This window comes from Microtus oregoni, unplaced genomic scaffold, assembly GCF_018167655.1.
Source record: "Microtus oregoni isolate MIOR12 unplaced genomic scaffold, Mior012 000001F_ref0000356, whole genome shotgun sequence".
Lineage (NCBI taxonomy): Eukaryota > Metazoa > Chordata > Mammalia > Rodentia > Cricetidae > Microtus > Microtus oregoni.
The window spans coordinates 84,469,059-84,483,378 of record NW_024543060.1 but is presented as its reverse complement, the minus strand read 5'-3'; the positions used below and the strand labels follow the sequence as shown (position 1 = coordinate 84,483,378).

Here is a 14,320-nt window from a genome sequence, read left to right as displayed (position 1 = left end):
CATACTAACCTTTTTTCTTTTAGAGAAAATCTCTTCATGAAAACAAGTTGAAGAGACTTCAGGAAAAAGTGGAAGTCTTGGAGGCAAAGAGAGAAGAATTAGAGACAGAAAAACAGGTGTTAAATAGGTAATACTTTAGTGTGTATGTATACCCTATTGTAATGTTGTGGAACTTCGTTTCTGTTTACTTTTTTTTTTTTAATCTATTGTATATGTCTGTGCCTCTGCCTGCATGAGCCCCTTTGCAGAGGCTAGGGAAAGGTGTGAGGTTCCCTGGAGTTGCAGGCCGTTGTGAGCCACCATGTGGATGTTGGAAACTGAACTCTGGTCCTTTGGAAGAGCAACAAGTGTTCTTTGCTGCTAAGTCATCTCTCCAGTCCCAAAACGTTGTTTCTGAGTATACTGAACATTATGTTTTATTTTAAGCTATATTTTTAAGGCCAGCACAGTGGAGGCAGAGACAAGTAGACACCTGTGAGTTTGAGGTCAGCCTGGTTTATATAACAAGTTGAAGGCCAGCTAGGACTACATACTGAGATCCTATCTCAAAAACAAAACAAAACAAATACTACTTATAAGATTTCTAAAATGCATTACATTTTACTTTTCTTTCTAATTTAATGTTACTTCAGTCCAAAAGTCTGGATCTCACAAGGCATTTGTAGTGTTGGGCATACTGACAGGAAAAGGACACTCAGTGCTTTAGTGCAGTACAGTAGCTGTTGTTACTGGGAGTGGTGGGAATTCTTGTCATGGCAGCAATGTTGTGGCAGGGGCACAGTTCTGGACATTGTGTCAGCTGCTAGTCACTGTTAGTGCTCTTTGAGCTCAGAAGATAGACACTTTTAAGTTGGCAATAGTGATTTTGTATGACCCATTTGATTTAAGGTGGTATAATCATTTTGAACTGTCAATTAATGCTCATTACTTAATGAAGAACTGGACTTGTCTGAAATGCAGGTTGCCTGTATTGTGCAGCAGTGTCTTCTGCTGTATTCTGGTGTCCTTGGACAACAGTCCTCTGGTGGACTGGTGTGAACGTCCTGTAATTCAGTTCAGACTCTGACCCAGCATGAGGCTGAGTCCTACACGACTCTTCCACTTTAGATGGCAGTCATAAAGCCCAGGTCATGTCTGATTGACAGGCTGTAAATTGGGGTTCCAGTGACCCTCCACTTCAGATCTATTGATTGCTCATTGCTCACAAAACTGAGGAAAATACTTGAGTCCGGTTATTTTAAAGAATCTGTGAAGGACACAGATGAGCAGCCAGCTGGAAGAGAGTTAAAGGAAAAAGTATGGGTGCCGTGGGTGTTCATGGCCTGCACACCACCTTCTGGTCTCCGTGTATTTGGAAAACCTAGAGTTTCCTAAACGCTGTCTCTGTTTTTCCCTCATATGTGCGTGTGTGTGGTGGTGGGGTGGATCAATGTAAGATGTTCTCCTCAGTCATACTTCTCCTCAGTCTTTAAGACAGACTCCCACTGAACCTAGAGCTCCCCGATTCTGGTTCTGCTGGACTGTTTGACCTGGGCACTGTGGATCCTGACTCAGGTTCTCATGTTTGCAGAGCCACCCTTGCCCCAGCCCTTCTTTTGGGTTTTATGACAGCCCTATCCCATTGATTAATCACATTATCAATTGGGTTTTCATTATTGGGTTTTATGACAGCCCTATCCCATTGATTAATCACATTATCAATTGGGTTTTATGACAGTCCCATCCCATCAATTGACCACAGTAGCAGTTGGGTTTTATGACAGCCCTGTCCCATCAGTTGACCACATTATCCGTCACTGATGAGCAACTGAGTTTAGTTCCTCTCCCTTTCCAGAGGTGCAGGTATAGTGGGACCAAAAGTTGTCATCTTGTAATCATATCTGATTCTTTCTGATGGCCTGCTCCTTCCTGAAGCTATGTACGATCCCTGCCCAGGACTCACCTCATCACTGTACAAGAGTGCCCTTCACTCCTGAGAGTCCTGGAGTCTTCGGAGTGATGCACCGGGGAACCAGAGGCCAAATACTATATTGTTAATGTATCGGTATCCATTTACATTCAAAATTAGGTTTAATTCAAATATAAAGAACTATGATTTTATATTTGACTATATTTCATGTAAAAATGAGTTTCATAAGGTTGAATCCAATTTTTTATTTTTGTAGTTTGGACTTCCCTTCTATTTTCAAGGATTCATAGAAGGGGAATGATAGTAGAAGTGAAAATAAAAGTGCCAACATTTTTCCCAAAGTATTTTTAATCTTTGATTAATTGACAAATAAAGCTATTATGAGTTAATAGCTTACAGTGCTAATAATTATCTATTGTTAATATATAGGAGCAAGCGTGGTGGTACCTGCTTTTAGTTTCAGCACTCTGGAGATAGAGACAAGAAGGTCTTTGTGAAATTGAGACCAGCCTGATCTGCATAGGGAGTTCCAGGCCAATCAGAGCTACACAGCAAGAATCTGTCTTAAAAACAATACACACACACACACACACACACACACACAAATACACATATATGTGTGTGTGTGTGTGTGTGTGTGTATGTATTAATTCACTGGGTGTGGCGGCACACCTATAATCCTAGCACTTGAGTTGTAAAGCCATCCTGGGCAGCAAAGCGAATTCTACACCAGTTCTAGCTACAGGGGTATAGTGTGATACAATAAAAAGATCATTTTTCTGTTTATCTTTCCAATATAGATTTTTTTTTTTAGATAGATGGATGTTATAACTTAAAGAGTCTTTCTCCCAACTAAAAATTATATTCTGAGCTTCATTAGGGTGTAACTATTAAAGAACAGAAATGCTTTTTCTCTTTAAGGCAAAATGTTCCATTTGAAGAGTATACAAGGCTTCAGAAGCGACTAAAGGACATACAGAGAAGACACAATGAGTTTCGGAGTCTGATCTTGGTTCCTGACCTGCCTCCAGCAGCATCGCTCCATCCTGCTAGCTTTCAGCCATCAGCTAGAGTATCTGGACTCGAGCTCTCTTTCCCTCCTCATGTGCAGGTAGGAGCACTTTAGAAAAGAGACAAACATTTCTAGAGGGCTTTTTCTTTTGTTTTACCGATTTAGAGTTCAGATTCATTTGACATGAAGAGTTTTACCTTATTCTTTTTCATTTACTGTAGAAATCTGAGTAAATTGAAATGTCCTCTGTCCGTCAGGGATGGTTCTGGCAGTAAGTTCTCATTTTGGCTATAGACAAATAGCATTGGTTGGTGTGTCTGTGAGTAGCCTAGATTTTGCAGAATAATTATAAATAACTATCAAGAACTTGCAACACACTGCATTTTCCATAAAATATTTTAATACTAGTGGGAAATGCTTTGAGGGAAGGCACCGTTTTTATTCCAACTCATAGGTGAAGAAACTGAGAGTGATGTGACTTGCCAGAGGTCCTAGCGGAATACATGACAGGCTTTTTAAAACCTAGATCTGCCTGATTCCAGGGCCTAGGCTCCGAGATCTGACTGGACTTTAAGGATCTGTGTTTTACAGCACAGGCCTAAGATTGTAGTTACTATCCTGAGTCTTATACCAGGTGCTGCTTTTAATAAATTACCGCACCTTTTCCTGTCTTGTGTGAGATCTGCCGTCTGTGTAGACCTGTGCCCTGCCGGGAGCATTGTTTCATTTACTCCTAGGAAGGAATAGCCTGAGGTAGGAGAGAAGGGGACTAGTTAATGGTTTCACCCTTGCTACTCTGTTTTACGACGGCTAAAATGGACATCATATCTCAGCCACTTTGTTGGAGGCCTCTGTGAGAGAGGCAGATGGCAGGGACTTTCCTAGTTTTTCTAGATTTCTGTTATGTGTCATTTTTAAGGAGGAACAGCATCAAAGAGAACTTTCTCTACTTCGCAAAAGACTGGAAGAACTAGAAACGACACAAAGAAAACAACTAGAGGAACTTGGATCTCCTGGGGAATGATGGTGGAAGAAAGGCAAAGCCAGACCTCAATAAAGCGTGACGTCTAACCTGTGGCATTGCGGTGCTTTATTACTGTTTGCCAAACCCACGACCTGCCTCAAGGAAAGGTACTAGCCACATGCTGCACTGAACGGGTCCGGGACTTTAGGATCATGGTAACCAAAGTGAAGTGTTCCAAGTTTTAAATATGTAAAGCATGTATTGACACTACAAAAGATAGGAGGAACTAACTAAGGAATCAAGTTTTCATAATAATATGAAATAATAGTACTATTATTATTTTGTTGAATTTTTTCTGGTATTTTGCTTGAAAATGTAATCTTGAATTCCTTTTTCTTTATCTTTGAGATGGCAATAACAAGATCAGTAAACATCTCCTCTATTGTATACAAAAATTATAAAACAAAAGTTTTGGGAAAAGATGGCCATTTGAAAGTATAAATATCACTTAAAAGTTTCTAAATATATATCCATTATAGAAATCTTTACCTTTTCTAAAAGCTGTGCACTTAATTTATTAAATAACTTAATAAATATTTTTCTATCTATGCTGTTTTTGTGTTTAATTTCACTGATCATATAGTGATAATTTCACTTCCTTTTGCTTTGGTTAGTTGGAAGTTTTAGAAAATTGAGTCCTGCGGCTGTTTCTACAGAGAGAGTTCCTGATGATCTTACATGAAGCAGTGGATTCTTGAAGTGTTTCTGGTATTTAGTTCTGTTTCTCACTGTCTAGGACCTAACCAAATAATTATCTTTTATTTACTTCAATTTTCACTGTTCACCCATTGGAAACTTCTTTCTGGAGCATGTTTTAGAGGAATTCTGCTGGAATAATTTCAAGTCAGCAAAGCAAAGTTCAGCTTAAGTTTGCCAGACATATGTGGATTTATCATTATTCGAAGTCTCTGCAATCAAAAGTCCCAGTTGATCATTGAAGACAAGAACATAATCATGCAGCTCTTGGCATCATTTAGCAAGGAGCCAGGTTTGCTTAATGGAGTTGCTTATTTATATGGAATGTACAATGATATCTTGTTCCTGAAAAGTAATTTTTATGAAACCATTAGAACTAGAAAAAACAAACAGCCCACAGTTGTTACATCAAAATGTTTATTTTTGGATATAGACATTTAAAACATTCATCTTCAAGAACAGCTTCAGTCAGGGTATACAGTAAGAAATAGACTTTAAACCCTAATACAGAAAAAGTAACAGAAGTCATTTTTAGATGCTGCTTTAGACACTAGTGTTAGAAAAAAAGTTTATAAATTAATTGTTTTGCACCAAAAATATGCAAAGAAACTTGAAAATAGATACTGTTTGTCATTTGTTTCTTTAGTTGCTGTTTACTATAGACCAGTGACTGATTGTCTTCAGCACACATCTAATTTGGACAGTCTCTGCACTCGGCTACTGTGATCCAAACGGTGATCTAGATAGTGCTTTTCACTGGAGGATTGACAAACACATTACACACATGAATGAATCTTCATCCCACCTCAGTGAGGTAGGTTAGAAATACTATACAGAAATTACAGAGGCACAAAGAGGTAAGTGATTTGCCCAAAGATCCTCACTCCACACCGGACCCGTGTCATAGAGCTGGACAGGGACACCTTTGTGTAGCTAAAGCTGTGGCTAAACCTTTGAGTTGTCTGTTCCCCAGAGAAGGGAAAGTCTGTTGGGCAATTCTCCTACCCTTGGCTCTCAACTCTCCTCCAACTTTTCTTGTGAAAGCCTTCACCTCTTTGAAGACTGTAGCAGCTTTAAATGGGGGCCAGACCTCACCTTTCTACTTAGAAATAAAGTATTTGGTAGTAGTTTTGAGATGTGTCCATTTGGACAGACAATGATCACAAGAAAGAGGACTGGGAAGGTGCCGATCAGGACAGGAACTGATAAGATATTAACCTCTCTTACACTTTATCTGATATTACGGAGCAAAAAGGATTGCATTTACCAAGACAAATTCCATTTTATTCTAGATAGTCCATACAGTGCTGGTTTTAAGGAATGTGTGCTCAATGTTTTATTTGCTGATTGAAAGAAAATTCCTTCCTACAGTGGGGGTTTGGAACATCAAGGGTAAAAGGTGCCTGCCACAAGGGAAGTGAGACAGTTCTCAGATTATATTTTTTACTTCTGTTTAATAGAAGGAAAACACAGTGGTATTAAAATTGGTCATGAGCAGCAAAAATTCGGGAATAAAAAAATCAGCAATAAAAAAGACTACATTATAACTATAGGAAATTCTTTGAAAAAAAAAAAGAGGCACGAATAAATGAGTATTTTAAATCTTTCTCCTGTAAGGAATACTTTCAAAAAGTACATAGTAAGACTAAGATATCAAGTTGTACTAATATTTTCCAGGCCTTGGGCCTCAAATATATATTTATATATAATACTCCAATGTGAACAACAATTTGATGAAATGTAAAATGTATCTTTTATTTTACTCACACACAAGTATTTATAACCACAGGGTTCACCAGAAATCTAAAGCAAGGAGACACTAGCATAGAAATGTAAGATTACAGGAGTGACTTACACACCCACAGACAGTTCCGATCAAACAGAAGTAAGCCATGAACTCTTTGCTCACAATACCCAACATGTCCACTACCAGATACATGAAAAGATAAAAAGGAAACACATTAGGACAGAGTCTGGGAAAAATGCTGTGGCATTTCAGTGAAACCCGCTCACTCTCCTTGCTTTAGAGCTCCTTGGATGAGATGGAGGGAGTTGATGAGTGCAGCTGGCAACCACTGAAAAACACGAGCCCTTTCAACAATGTTGCAACACTGTTAGTTTTTGGTTTAAACACACACACTCACGAACGCTAAGTGTACAACACTACCAAATTTTGCCTTCAGCTTTTCCAAGAACTACTGGGGAAAGTGAATGCTGCAGACCCTCAGGTTGCCCTGACACCCCCACCTTGTTTCCAAATGACCCAGTTCACATTCTGAGCATTGTTAGTATCCCCTCTCCTCTGCAGACTTGCGGTGTAGTCACAAGTGCTACATAGCTGTAGTTTTCCAACAACCACTTAGGTGTCATTGTGCTTAAGTGGAGACTGTAGTTACAATACTGACACTTGCTTACTGGCCCTGTATTCTCTGTAAACAAGGAGGCTGTTTGCAACAACCACTTCAGCTCTATTTACAGAAAGGTTCCCACGGTATACCCACAGGCACAGTGGTTGATATGCTTTCTATAAGCTGTGCATGTGCCTTGGTCTCTTAAAAGACAGTGCTCAAAGTGGAACCCATGTGCAAACAAGAAATTAACGACAAAGAGTAGCTCAAGCAGCCATTTTGCTCCCAAGCTGTCTGAAGAACTTTGTCAAATAAAGCCAGGCCCCAGGGTGCTCACATCCACTTGCATTTCTTCTTTTCATCAAATAAGACTTTTACATGCAAGAGTTGTTTCTGAGCTTCTTCCAGCCCTCGTTCTCTTTCTAGTTTATTTAGAATCTGTTGACAATTAGAAGAGTTATTTTACATATTAGAGTTTTAGCATTACAATTCACAATTCTGGTGGGCTTGCTCTTTCTTTTTTCCCCCCATTCCTGATGCTGTGAGTGGTAAAAATCTGTATGAAACAGATGCCAGCATTTTCTTCCATCATTTCCATACTAGCTTCGCTAAGTCATTATCACAGGATCAACAACACTTGGGCTGGAAATAGAAGCCCACAAGAAATACCAACTATTTGCTTACAAATATGGGGCCAGACTTCCAAGGCCCTGCTTTATGCATTACGTCACAGCCATTCCAAGCACAGCAAGCATCTCTGGGCAGCCAGCATGCAGGCAAGTATTCCTCAAATGCAGCAGGCAAGGGCATCCTGATCAGAGATGGAGTCTTCCATCTCTTTCCCTCCCCTCCCCAGAGCTTCCCTTCTCACCCTTGGCAAGGGATGCTTATCATGTGTAAGGAACTCATTGCCTCTACCCTACCTTAGCTCTTCACTTGATCTTCAAGTAGCAAATGGACTTAGTGAGCTATTCTCACCAGTGACATGGATAGCCTGTCCCAGCATGACTGAGTGGGGGGAATCAGGGAAGGGGGAATTAACATATATTGGAAACAACGAATCCAGATTAAGGAGAATTAATCATAAAGGAGAATGGTAGTTCCTACTAATGGTCATAAAAAGCCTGAGTGAGAACACTGTTTATAGAGAGTCGCTTAAAGTATATCATGATTTCATATAACCATGAAAGACAGAAGGTAGGTGACTTACAGGCTTAGCTTTCATTTTTAGCCGACCACATTCAAACATAAACTGGCCCCATTTAACAGGGCCATAACCTACTAATCAAAATTTACTTGGGTCATTGTGGCATTAGACCCCATGAATTCAAATCCAGGCAGATCTAAAGGTGGACCACATGCCAGGCTACAAGGGGCAGCCTGTGCAGGGTCTGGGTGGGTCATCCCTGTCTGCCTATTTGGGATGGAGGACTATGCCAAGTACTTGTGATGGGCTTGTGGGCAAATCAAATCTTACCTCATCAAAATACTTTACGATGTATTTGTAGATTTCTGTCAAGGCCACTTCTTCATTAAATTCATTTTCATGTTTCTAAAAGAAAAGCTTGTTGAAAGGCTCTGAAATATATGTTTTTAACTAACCAAATTATAAGCTTATTTCCGCTTTTTAGTAATACCTTAGATTCCTGAGTTAAGAATTCTTCCATTTCTAAAGATGACAATGGAGGCAAATCCCTGATTGCTTTGTAATAAGATTTTACTTCCTCTTTGTAGGTTGGTATATCCTTGGCATAAAGAAGTTTATTAGTTGGTGCTTCCTGAAAAACAACAACAGCCACAAGAAACATAAAAAGCCATGGTCGGAGGAGGGTTTGTAGCGGTGCAGTGTAACTGGACTTCCACAGCTAACAAGGCTGCAGGCTTCAGTAAGTGGTGACTGAGTGACTGACTGCCATCTAGATAGCTCTGGTGAGTCACTGTTATTTTCAGGCAGATTAAATGCTAATATATTCAGCCTTCCTCTCATAAAAGAACTAAAATTATTATTTTTGCATGACTTTGAGTTACGGTAACAATGGAGCTTATTTCAGTCATAGTTCATTACTAATGGTCGTTAAAAAGCCTGAATTAAAACATTGCTCTCATCCTCACCCACCAGTGAATTTTGGCATGTATAAAAGACTTGATTGTAGATCTGATTGAGCCCTTTATGTAACTAAAACTGGTAAGTAATTGGCAGTGGCAGATTTCCTAGCTTGTCCCTTATCTCATTAGATTATAAAGATCTTCCAGGTTCTCGAGGAAGCACAGGTCAGCAGTACCGGTGACTGAGCTGCAAAGGCTCCTGGGCAGTTGTGAGTGATGCTACCATGTAAACAACCAGGTGGAGAAGTCATTATTCACAAAATGTAAAAAAGTCTCAGTGAAGATATTTGAATTAATGATGGGACTAATATCCCAGTCAGTACGTGTTCCAGAGTCTAGTGGCTGCATCCGTGGCTTGGTGACTGGTTCTGAAGGCTTTGTACACTGAGATAGCCCTGAGAAGTGCTCGTCAGGTTCTGAGTGAGTCCTGCCAGTTTCATGACCATCCTCAATAGGCATTTATTTACCCAAGTGTCATTCATAGACACCAAAGGTACCAAGATGGAGGTGACTGTCATCAGCCTTTCAGATGCTTACAGCATTGTTGGATAGAGAATTCACAGCCTCAGTGTGATGTGAAGAATCACTGGCAGACGCCAGGGGAGGACGGTAGCTGGACAGATGAGAGCTCATAATTGTGTTACTTTGTGATAACAAGACCTGTGACCTCTCTGCACCTCGAATTCCTTGCATACAGAACGGGAATCATAGTAACTGAAGGATTAACTGAACTATATGAAGAGCCGAGGAAGTGATGGTTTTAAAGGCTACGTTTACTATGGCACACACATTCTAAGTAGGAGATACCCTGGGGAAGTTCATAGACACAGTCAACCAGATCTGAGTTTCCTCCAGTTCTTCATGCACATCAAGAAACTGTGGGAGAAAACACTGTCGGATGAATGAGCAGGATTTTACTAACAACTGAGGCCAGTCGGGAAGGCTTGGTAGCATAACAAAGATACCAGCTGTAGGAAGAAAGGCACCAAGATAGTGAAAAGGAAGAGCTTAGGGGGCAAGAGGGCAGCAGGGCCACGGGTATGGGTTAGGCGGCAATTGCTGTCCAGTAGGGGGCGGGCCTGAAGAGATAGGAGGAATAAGAAGGGAAGAAAGGAGCAGAGGCAGGTTTTCTTAGAAAGAGGTGGTTGAAGCATCAGTCACCGGAAATGCTTTTCAGGGGTTATGTATCAGAAAGCAAAGCTGGGCCTTACCTTCCCCAGTTGCTGTTCTGTGAGAGAAAAGGCATCCATGAAAGCCTGGGCAATCACTGACAAACAGCTGTCTATATGTGGAGTCTTCTTAATGTCAAAGACAAACTGAGGGTTCTTCAGGATGTTTACCCAGAAGCGAAGAGGAAGGCTGTTTGAAGGGAAAACAATCTCTTCTCAGGCAGGACTGTTAACATAGCCAGTGGTCTGCTCACCAGTTTGTAAATGAGTGTGTTATTGAAGTATGTAAACCTGCTTAGCCAAACTAACAGCAGCTGGCAACATCACTGAGCACCAGGAAGGGTTACTCCAGCAGTGAGTGAGGGCAGACTAGACAAGTCGGAAAATGGCCCTGCACAAGAACTTCCTCCAAATCTGGGTCATAGGAGATGTTGGCACCAACGAGAACTTCTCACTCAAATCCGTTGTGCCTGACCTCTCTCTTCCAGCCCCTCTCAATGTGGCAATCTGGTCTAAGCCACTGACATCCCACCTGGGTTATTTGCCCGCAGGTCCTGATCCTCTTAACACAGAATCGGGTCTTGTCACTCCTCTCTAACTGCCTGTGTCCCTCCATCCGAGTCTCCTCTCCCACCGCTTTTCTGTGTATTCCATCTCGCCTGGGCCCTTTGCTATCTTTCACGCAAACCAGGCAAGATCACACTTCGACGTCTTCTCAGTGCTCTCCTAGTTATACCATTTCCTCATCTAAAAGGGTGCAAACCCTTTTGAAGCCTTGGTCTACCCTGTCCTCATTCCCTTACCCTCTTCCTACTTTTTCCATTGTGCACATCAGTGGATCCATCCCATTCCCTGTCTCTCTCTACCCATTAGAATGCAAATTCTGTGAGGACACGGGTGTGTTTCTTCCACTCCTGTACTACCACAGTGCCTGACAATAGTCACAGTGTAGGCAGTTAAATAACTATTGGAATATAACGAAGTAGTCAAAGTCCTCCCTGCATCTCTGCTGCAACTTTGGCCTAACTAGCTCCACCACTTGGCTGCCGGGATTCTCAATGCCTCGGTCACTTGTGACTGGTGGTAGCACCCATGCTGTGTGTGGGAGTAGCAGGGCTGGTGGAATATGAGGCTAGAACTGAGGACAGGAGTTAGCCAGAGCAGAGGATATAAACCCAGACCAAAGGGAGAGGACTGACCAAGAGCTTCCCAGCTTCACCTTTACTCCTTGCTAGCCTGTGGAGGGTATAAGCTCCACGTTCTAATGCCTCATGACCGGTCTCCCTCAGTTGAGGGGCAGAGCATTTCAAATAGAGGCAATAGGCTATACCCCTCTTCTGAGGCGGTGTTAGCATAAATGTAGAAACCCTGCTCCTTAAGGTAAAATGCTAAAATAAATGACCTCAAAACCCTTGGATAATTCTCAAGAAAACCCTACCCCACAAATGGCAAAAGTGTGAACTTCCATGTGGAATCTAAAGAGACACACACCTTGAAAATTATAAAGCAATTATTATAGGCACAATAATAGTTTCTCTAATAAAAATAAACCGTAAAATACTAATTTCTCATTCTTTGCTAGTCTAACATTATAGATAAATTTTTCATGAATTAAAGATAACAGACTTTTGTTATTTTGTCCTTTAGAGTAGAATTCAAACCTTGAAATTCTGATACAGGAACTATATATTTAACATTCTGCCTAGGTTCTGGGAAACAGTAATCACCTACATTCCCACCTGTTTGTTTTCCAAATATGTACAACATCAGGATCTGTGATTTTTTTGTTTTCAGCTTGGGCATCCAAAAAGTCAAAGAAGTATTTTATAGCAAACGGGGCCCTGCTGTTGGGCAGACTCCAGATGCTCCTGAAGAGTTTCTCAAGCACAGAGTGGATCGCCACCTGGAAGACAGAATGGAACAGAGGTTCTTGGTGCCAGCTTTGAAAACCTATTGGGAAAGCCAGCTCCAAGTTCAAGAGGAAGTGATGTGCCAATCAGAGAAAAAAAATTATGAAATTGCCAGATGAGGCCAACGTGGGCTGGGTGGGATAAGGGTCCAGAAAGTCTGTGTCCACGTTTAGATTTAGTGCATAAACTTGTAGTGCCAGGTCTAGGACTGTGTATAGACAAGCCATGGATGCTCTGCGGCTAGGTTGTCTTCCTATTGCATGCATTTCCATCTCAGGGTTTAACTGTGCACTTCCCAAAGCAGTTGATGGTTTTATCAAAAAACGAAGGCAGAGCTCCATGGGAAAGACGAAAAATAAAGAGATATAGGTATTCCTCTACCGACCACACAGATGTCTAAGCACATGTGCTGAAGAAGCTTGCCAGCAAGGTTTTACAAGGCTCGGGGGACAGTGATGGTGGAGCAGAAATCCAGAGTCTTCCGTTAACTGCTAAAAACTAGCTGCGGTAAGATTTGCTCCTGACTTGGTATTCCACTGGCTTTCCCATCTAACACACGTTTATAATTCTTGAATTTCAGAAGAAAGTAAGATTTACTAGGCTAGTCTCACAGATTCCCCCTCATTTTATTTGCAACTCAAAGGAGTTTTATTGCTCACCTATAAAAACAAGTAAACAAAAAGGAATAATTACGCTGTCAATGCAAACAATAATAGTGGAACGGTGGGTAAAGGAGCAGGAACAATAGAGAACACCCTGATTGGAGACGCTGCAGTAGAAATTTGGAAAGTGCTCTTTCCAGTTTATAAAAATTGAATGGGGGTACAGGATGTGTCTACGATTTAAACTTTCATTTTGCTTTGCTAGAGGGCACAAGGGATTTGTAACATTTTCACACGTGAGCGGAAATTAAGTTGAACACATCATATACCCCCAAGGCAGCCATGAACACATCATATACCCACAAGGCAGCCATGAACACATCATATACCCCCAAGGCAGCCGTGAAAGCGGTCCTAGACCAGGAAGTGTACCTTGGTTGACAGCAGCTTTGTCAGATACATTTCTTTTACTTTGAACTTGTGTTTGCCTCGATGTCTCTTTCCTTGCACGACTTGAAATGCTTCTGAATCTGGTAAAATCTAAAAAGACCGTAGAAGTGTTACGTGAAGAAACTGCATGGTACAAAAGGCAGGCAGTTTGGTGGGCAGCACAAGGCAGCCGGAACTCACCAAATGGCAGTGGTCATCTGAGTATTCCACATCTGAACACCAGAGAAAAGGAGAGAAAAAAGCACATTAAAAAACAACCACGGACTAATTGGCCTCAACAAAAGCCCAGCTTGTGTTTCAAAGCCAACAACAGCTCTTGTATTATCTGTGGGCTCTTCACTGCTACTTTGTTTCCTCTGCTGTATCTGAACAGTATGAAAGGGGCCTAGGGGACTGACTAGACACTTAATGGGGACAGGGAGGAGGGGTTCCAGCCTGTCACTCAACAGAGAGACCTGGAGCACCTCTGTGTGCCAGGCTTGCAGCTAGGATTAAACCAGCCTTGTTCTGCTACTAATTAACTAATTTCAACAAGGAAGAGCCATGTAAAAACGTGCCGATCTGAGTGTGGATTTCTTTGAAGACAGCCTATTACAGATGAACCTAAATAAGTGATTAGCAGGTAAATGGGGGGGGGGGGGGGCTCCAATGTGGGAAGGAATGTGGGCCCCCTCTAAGATGGACCGAGAGTATCAGTAAGCAAGGGGATGTTTGGGAAGAAGAGAAGAAAATGGAGGGGGAAACAGATGAATGGGGTTAGCATCTAATTTAGTAGCATCTAAAAATAGTCCTAAAATTAAATCCTTTAAGAGGAAGGGAAAATTGTCCATTGGAAATCAACCATAGGCTAGCTAATAAGAGAAGTCTTCTGTGGTGTTGGAATGGTCTGGTGGCCATAAGGCACAGGTGACAGGTTGTCCTTGAAGGAGAGGGAGGAGGAAATGAGCAGATAGATACAGTAGGTTGATAGATTGGGTGCTGGATGTTGAGGGAGTCAGAATTCCACGAAGGAATTTTGTGTGGTTAGAGCTTAGGGGAGAGAGGGAACCCCTCTGGAGAACAGTGCTAAATGCTTGGGAAATCAGTAGCAGCTG

The 14,320-nt window shown here is 41.5% G+C and overlaps 2 protein-coding genes across 3 annotated transcripts in view; one reads left to right on the top strand and one right to left on the bottom strand.

Moving 5' to 3' along the window:
- Cep83 (centrosomal protein 83) overlaps positions 1-4,450 on the top strand; it is a 127,339-nt gene extending 122,889 nt beyond the window's left edge. For both annotated transcript variants that reach the window (XM_041668149.1, XM_041668145.1), the window contains exons 14-16: positions 24-127; positions 2,831-3,020; positions 3,841-4,450. In XM_041668149.1, coding sequence (XP_041524083.1) covers positions 24-127; positions 2,831-3,020; positions 3,841-3,945 — 399 coding nt within the window. In that variant the 3' untranslated portion in view covers positions 3,946-4,450. The remainder of the gene's footprint in view (positions 1-23; positions 128-2,830; positions 3,021-3,840) is intronic.
- A 612-nt stretch (positions 4,451-5,062) lies between these two features.
- The window catches only part of Plxnc1 (plexin C1), a 148,398-nt gene continuing 139,140 nt past the window's right edge, over positions 5,063-14,320 (bottom strand). Inside the window, exons 25-31 of the mRNA XM_041673541.1 lie at positions 13,407-13,438; positions 13,209-13,316; positions 12,004-12,167; positions 10,307-10,454; positions 8,627-8,767; positions 8,467-8,541; positions 5,063-7,427 (exon numbers count right to left, since the gene is read on the bottom strand). Of these exons, the coding sequence (XP_041529475.1) occupies positions 7,323-7,427; positions 8,467-8,541; positions 8,627-8,767; positions 10,307-10,454; positions 12,004-12,167; positions 13,209-13,316; positions 13,407-13,438 (773 nt within the window). The 3' untranslated portion in view covers positions 5,063-7,322. The remainder of the gene's footprint in view (positions 7,428-8,466; positions 8,542-8,626; positions 8,768-10,306; positions 10,455-12,003; positions 12,168-13,208; positions 13,317-13,406; positions 13,439-14,320) is intronic.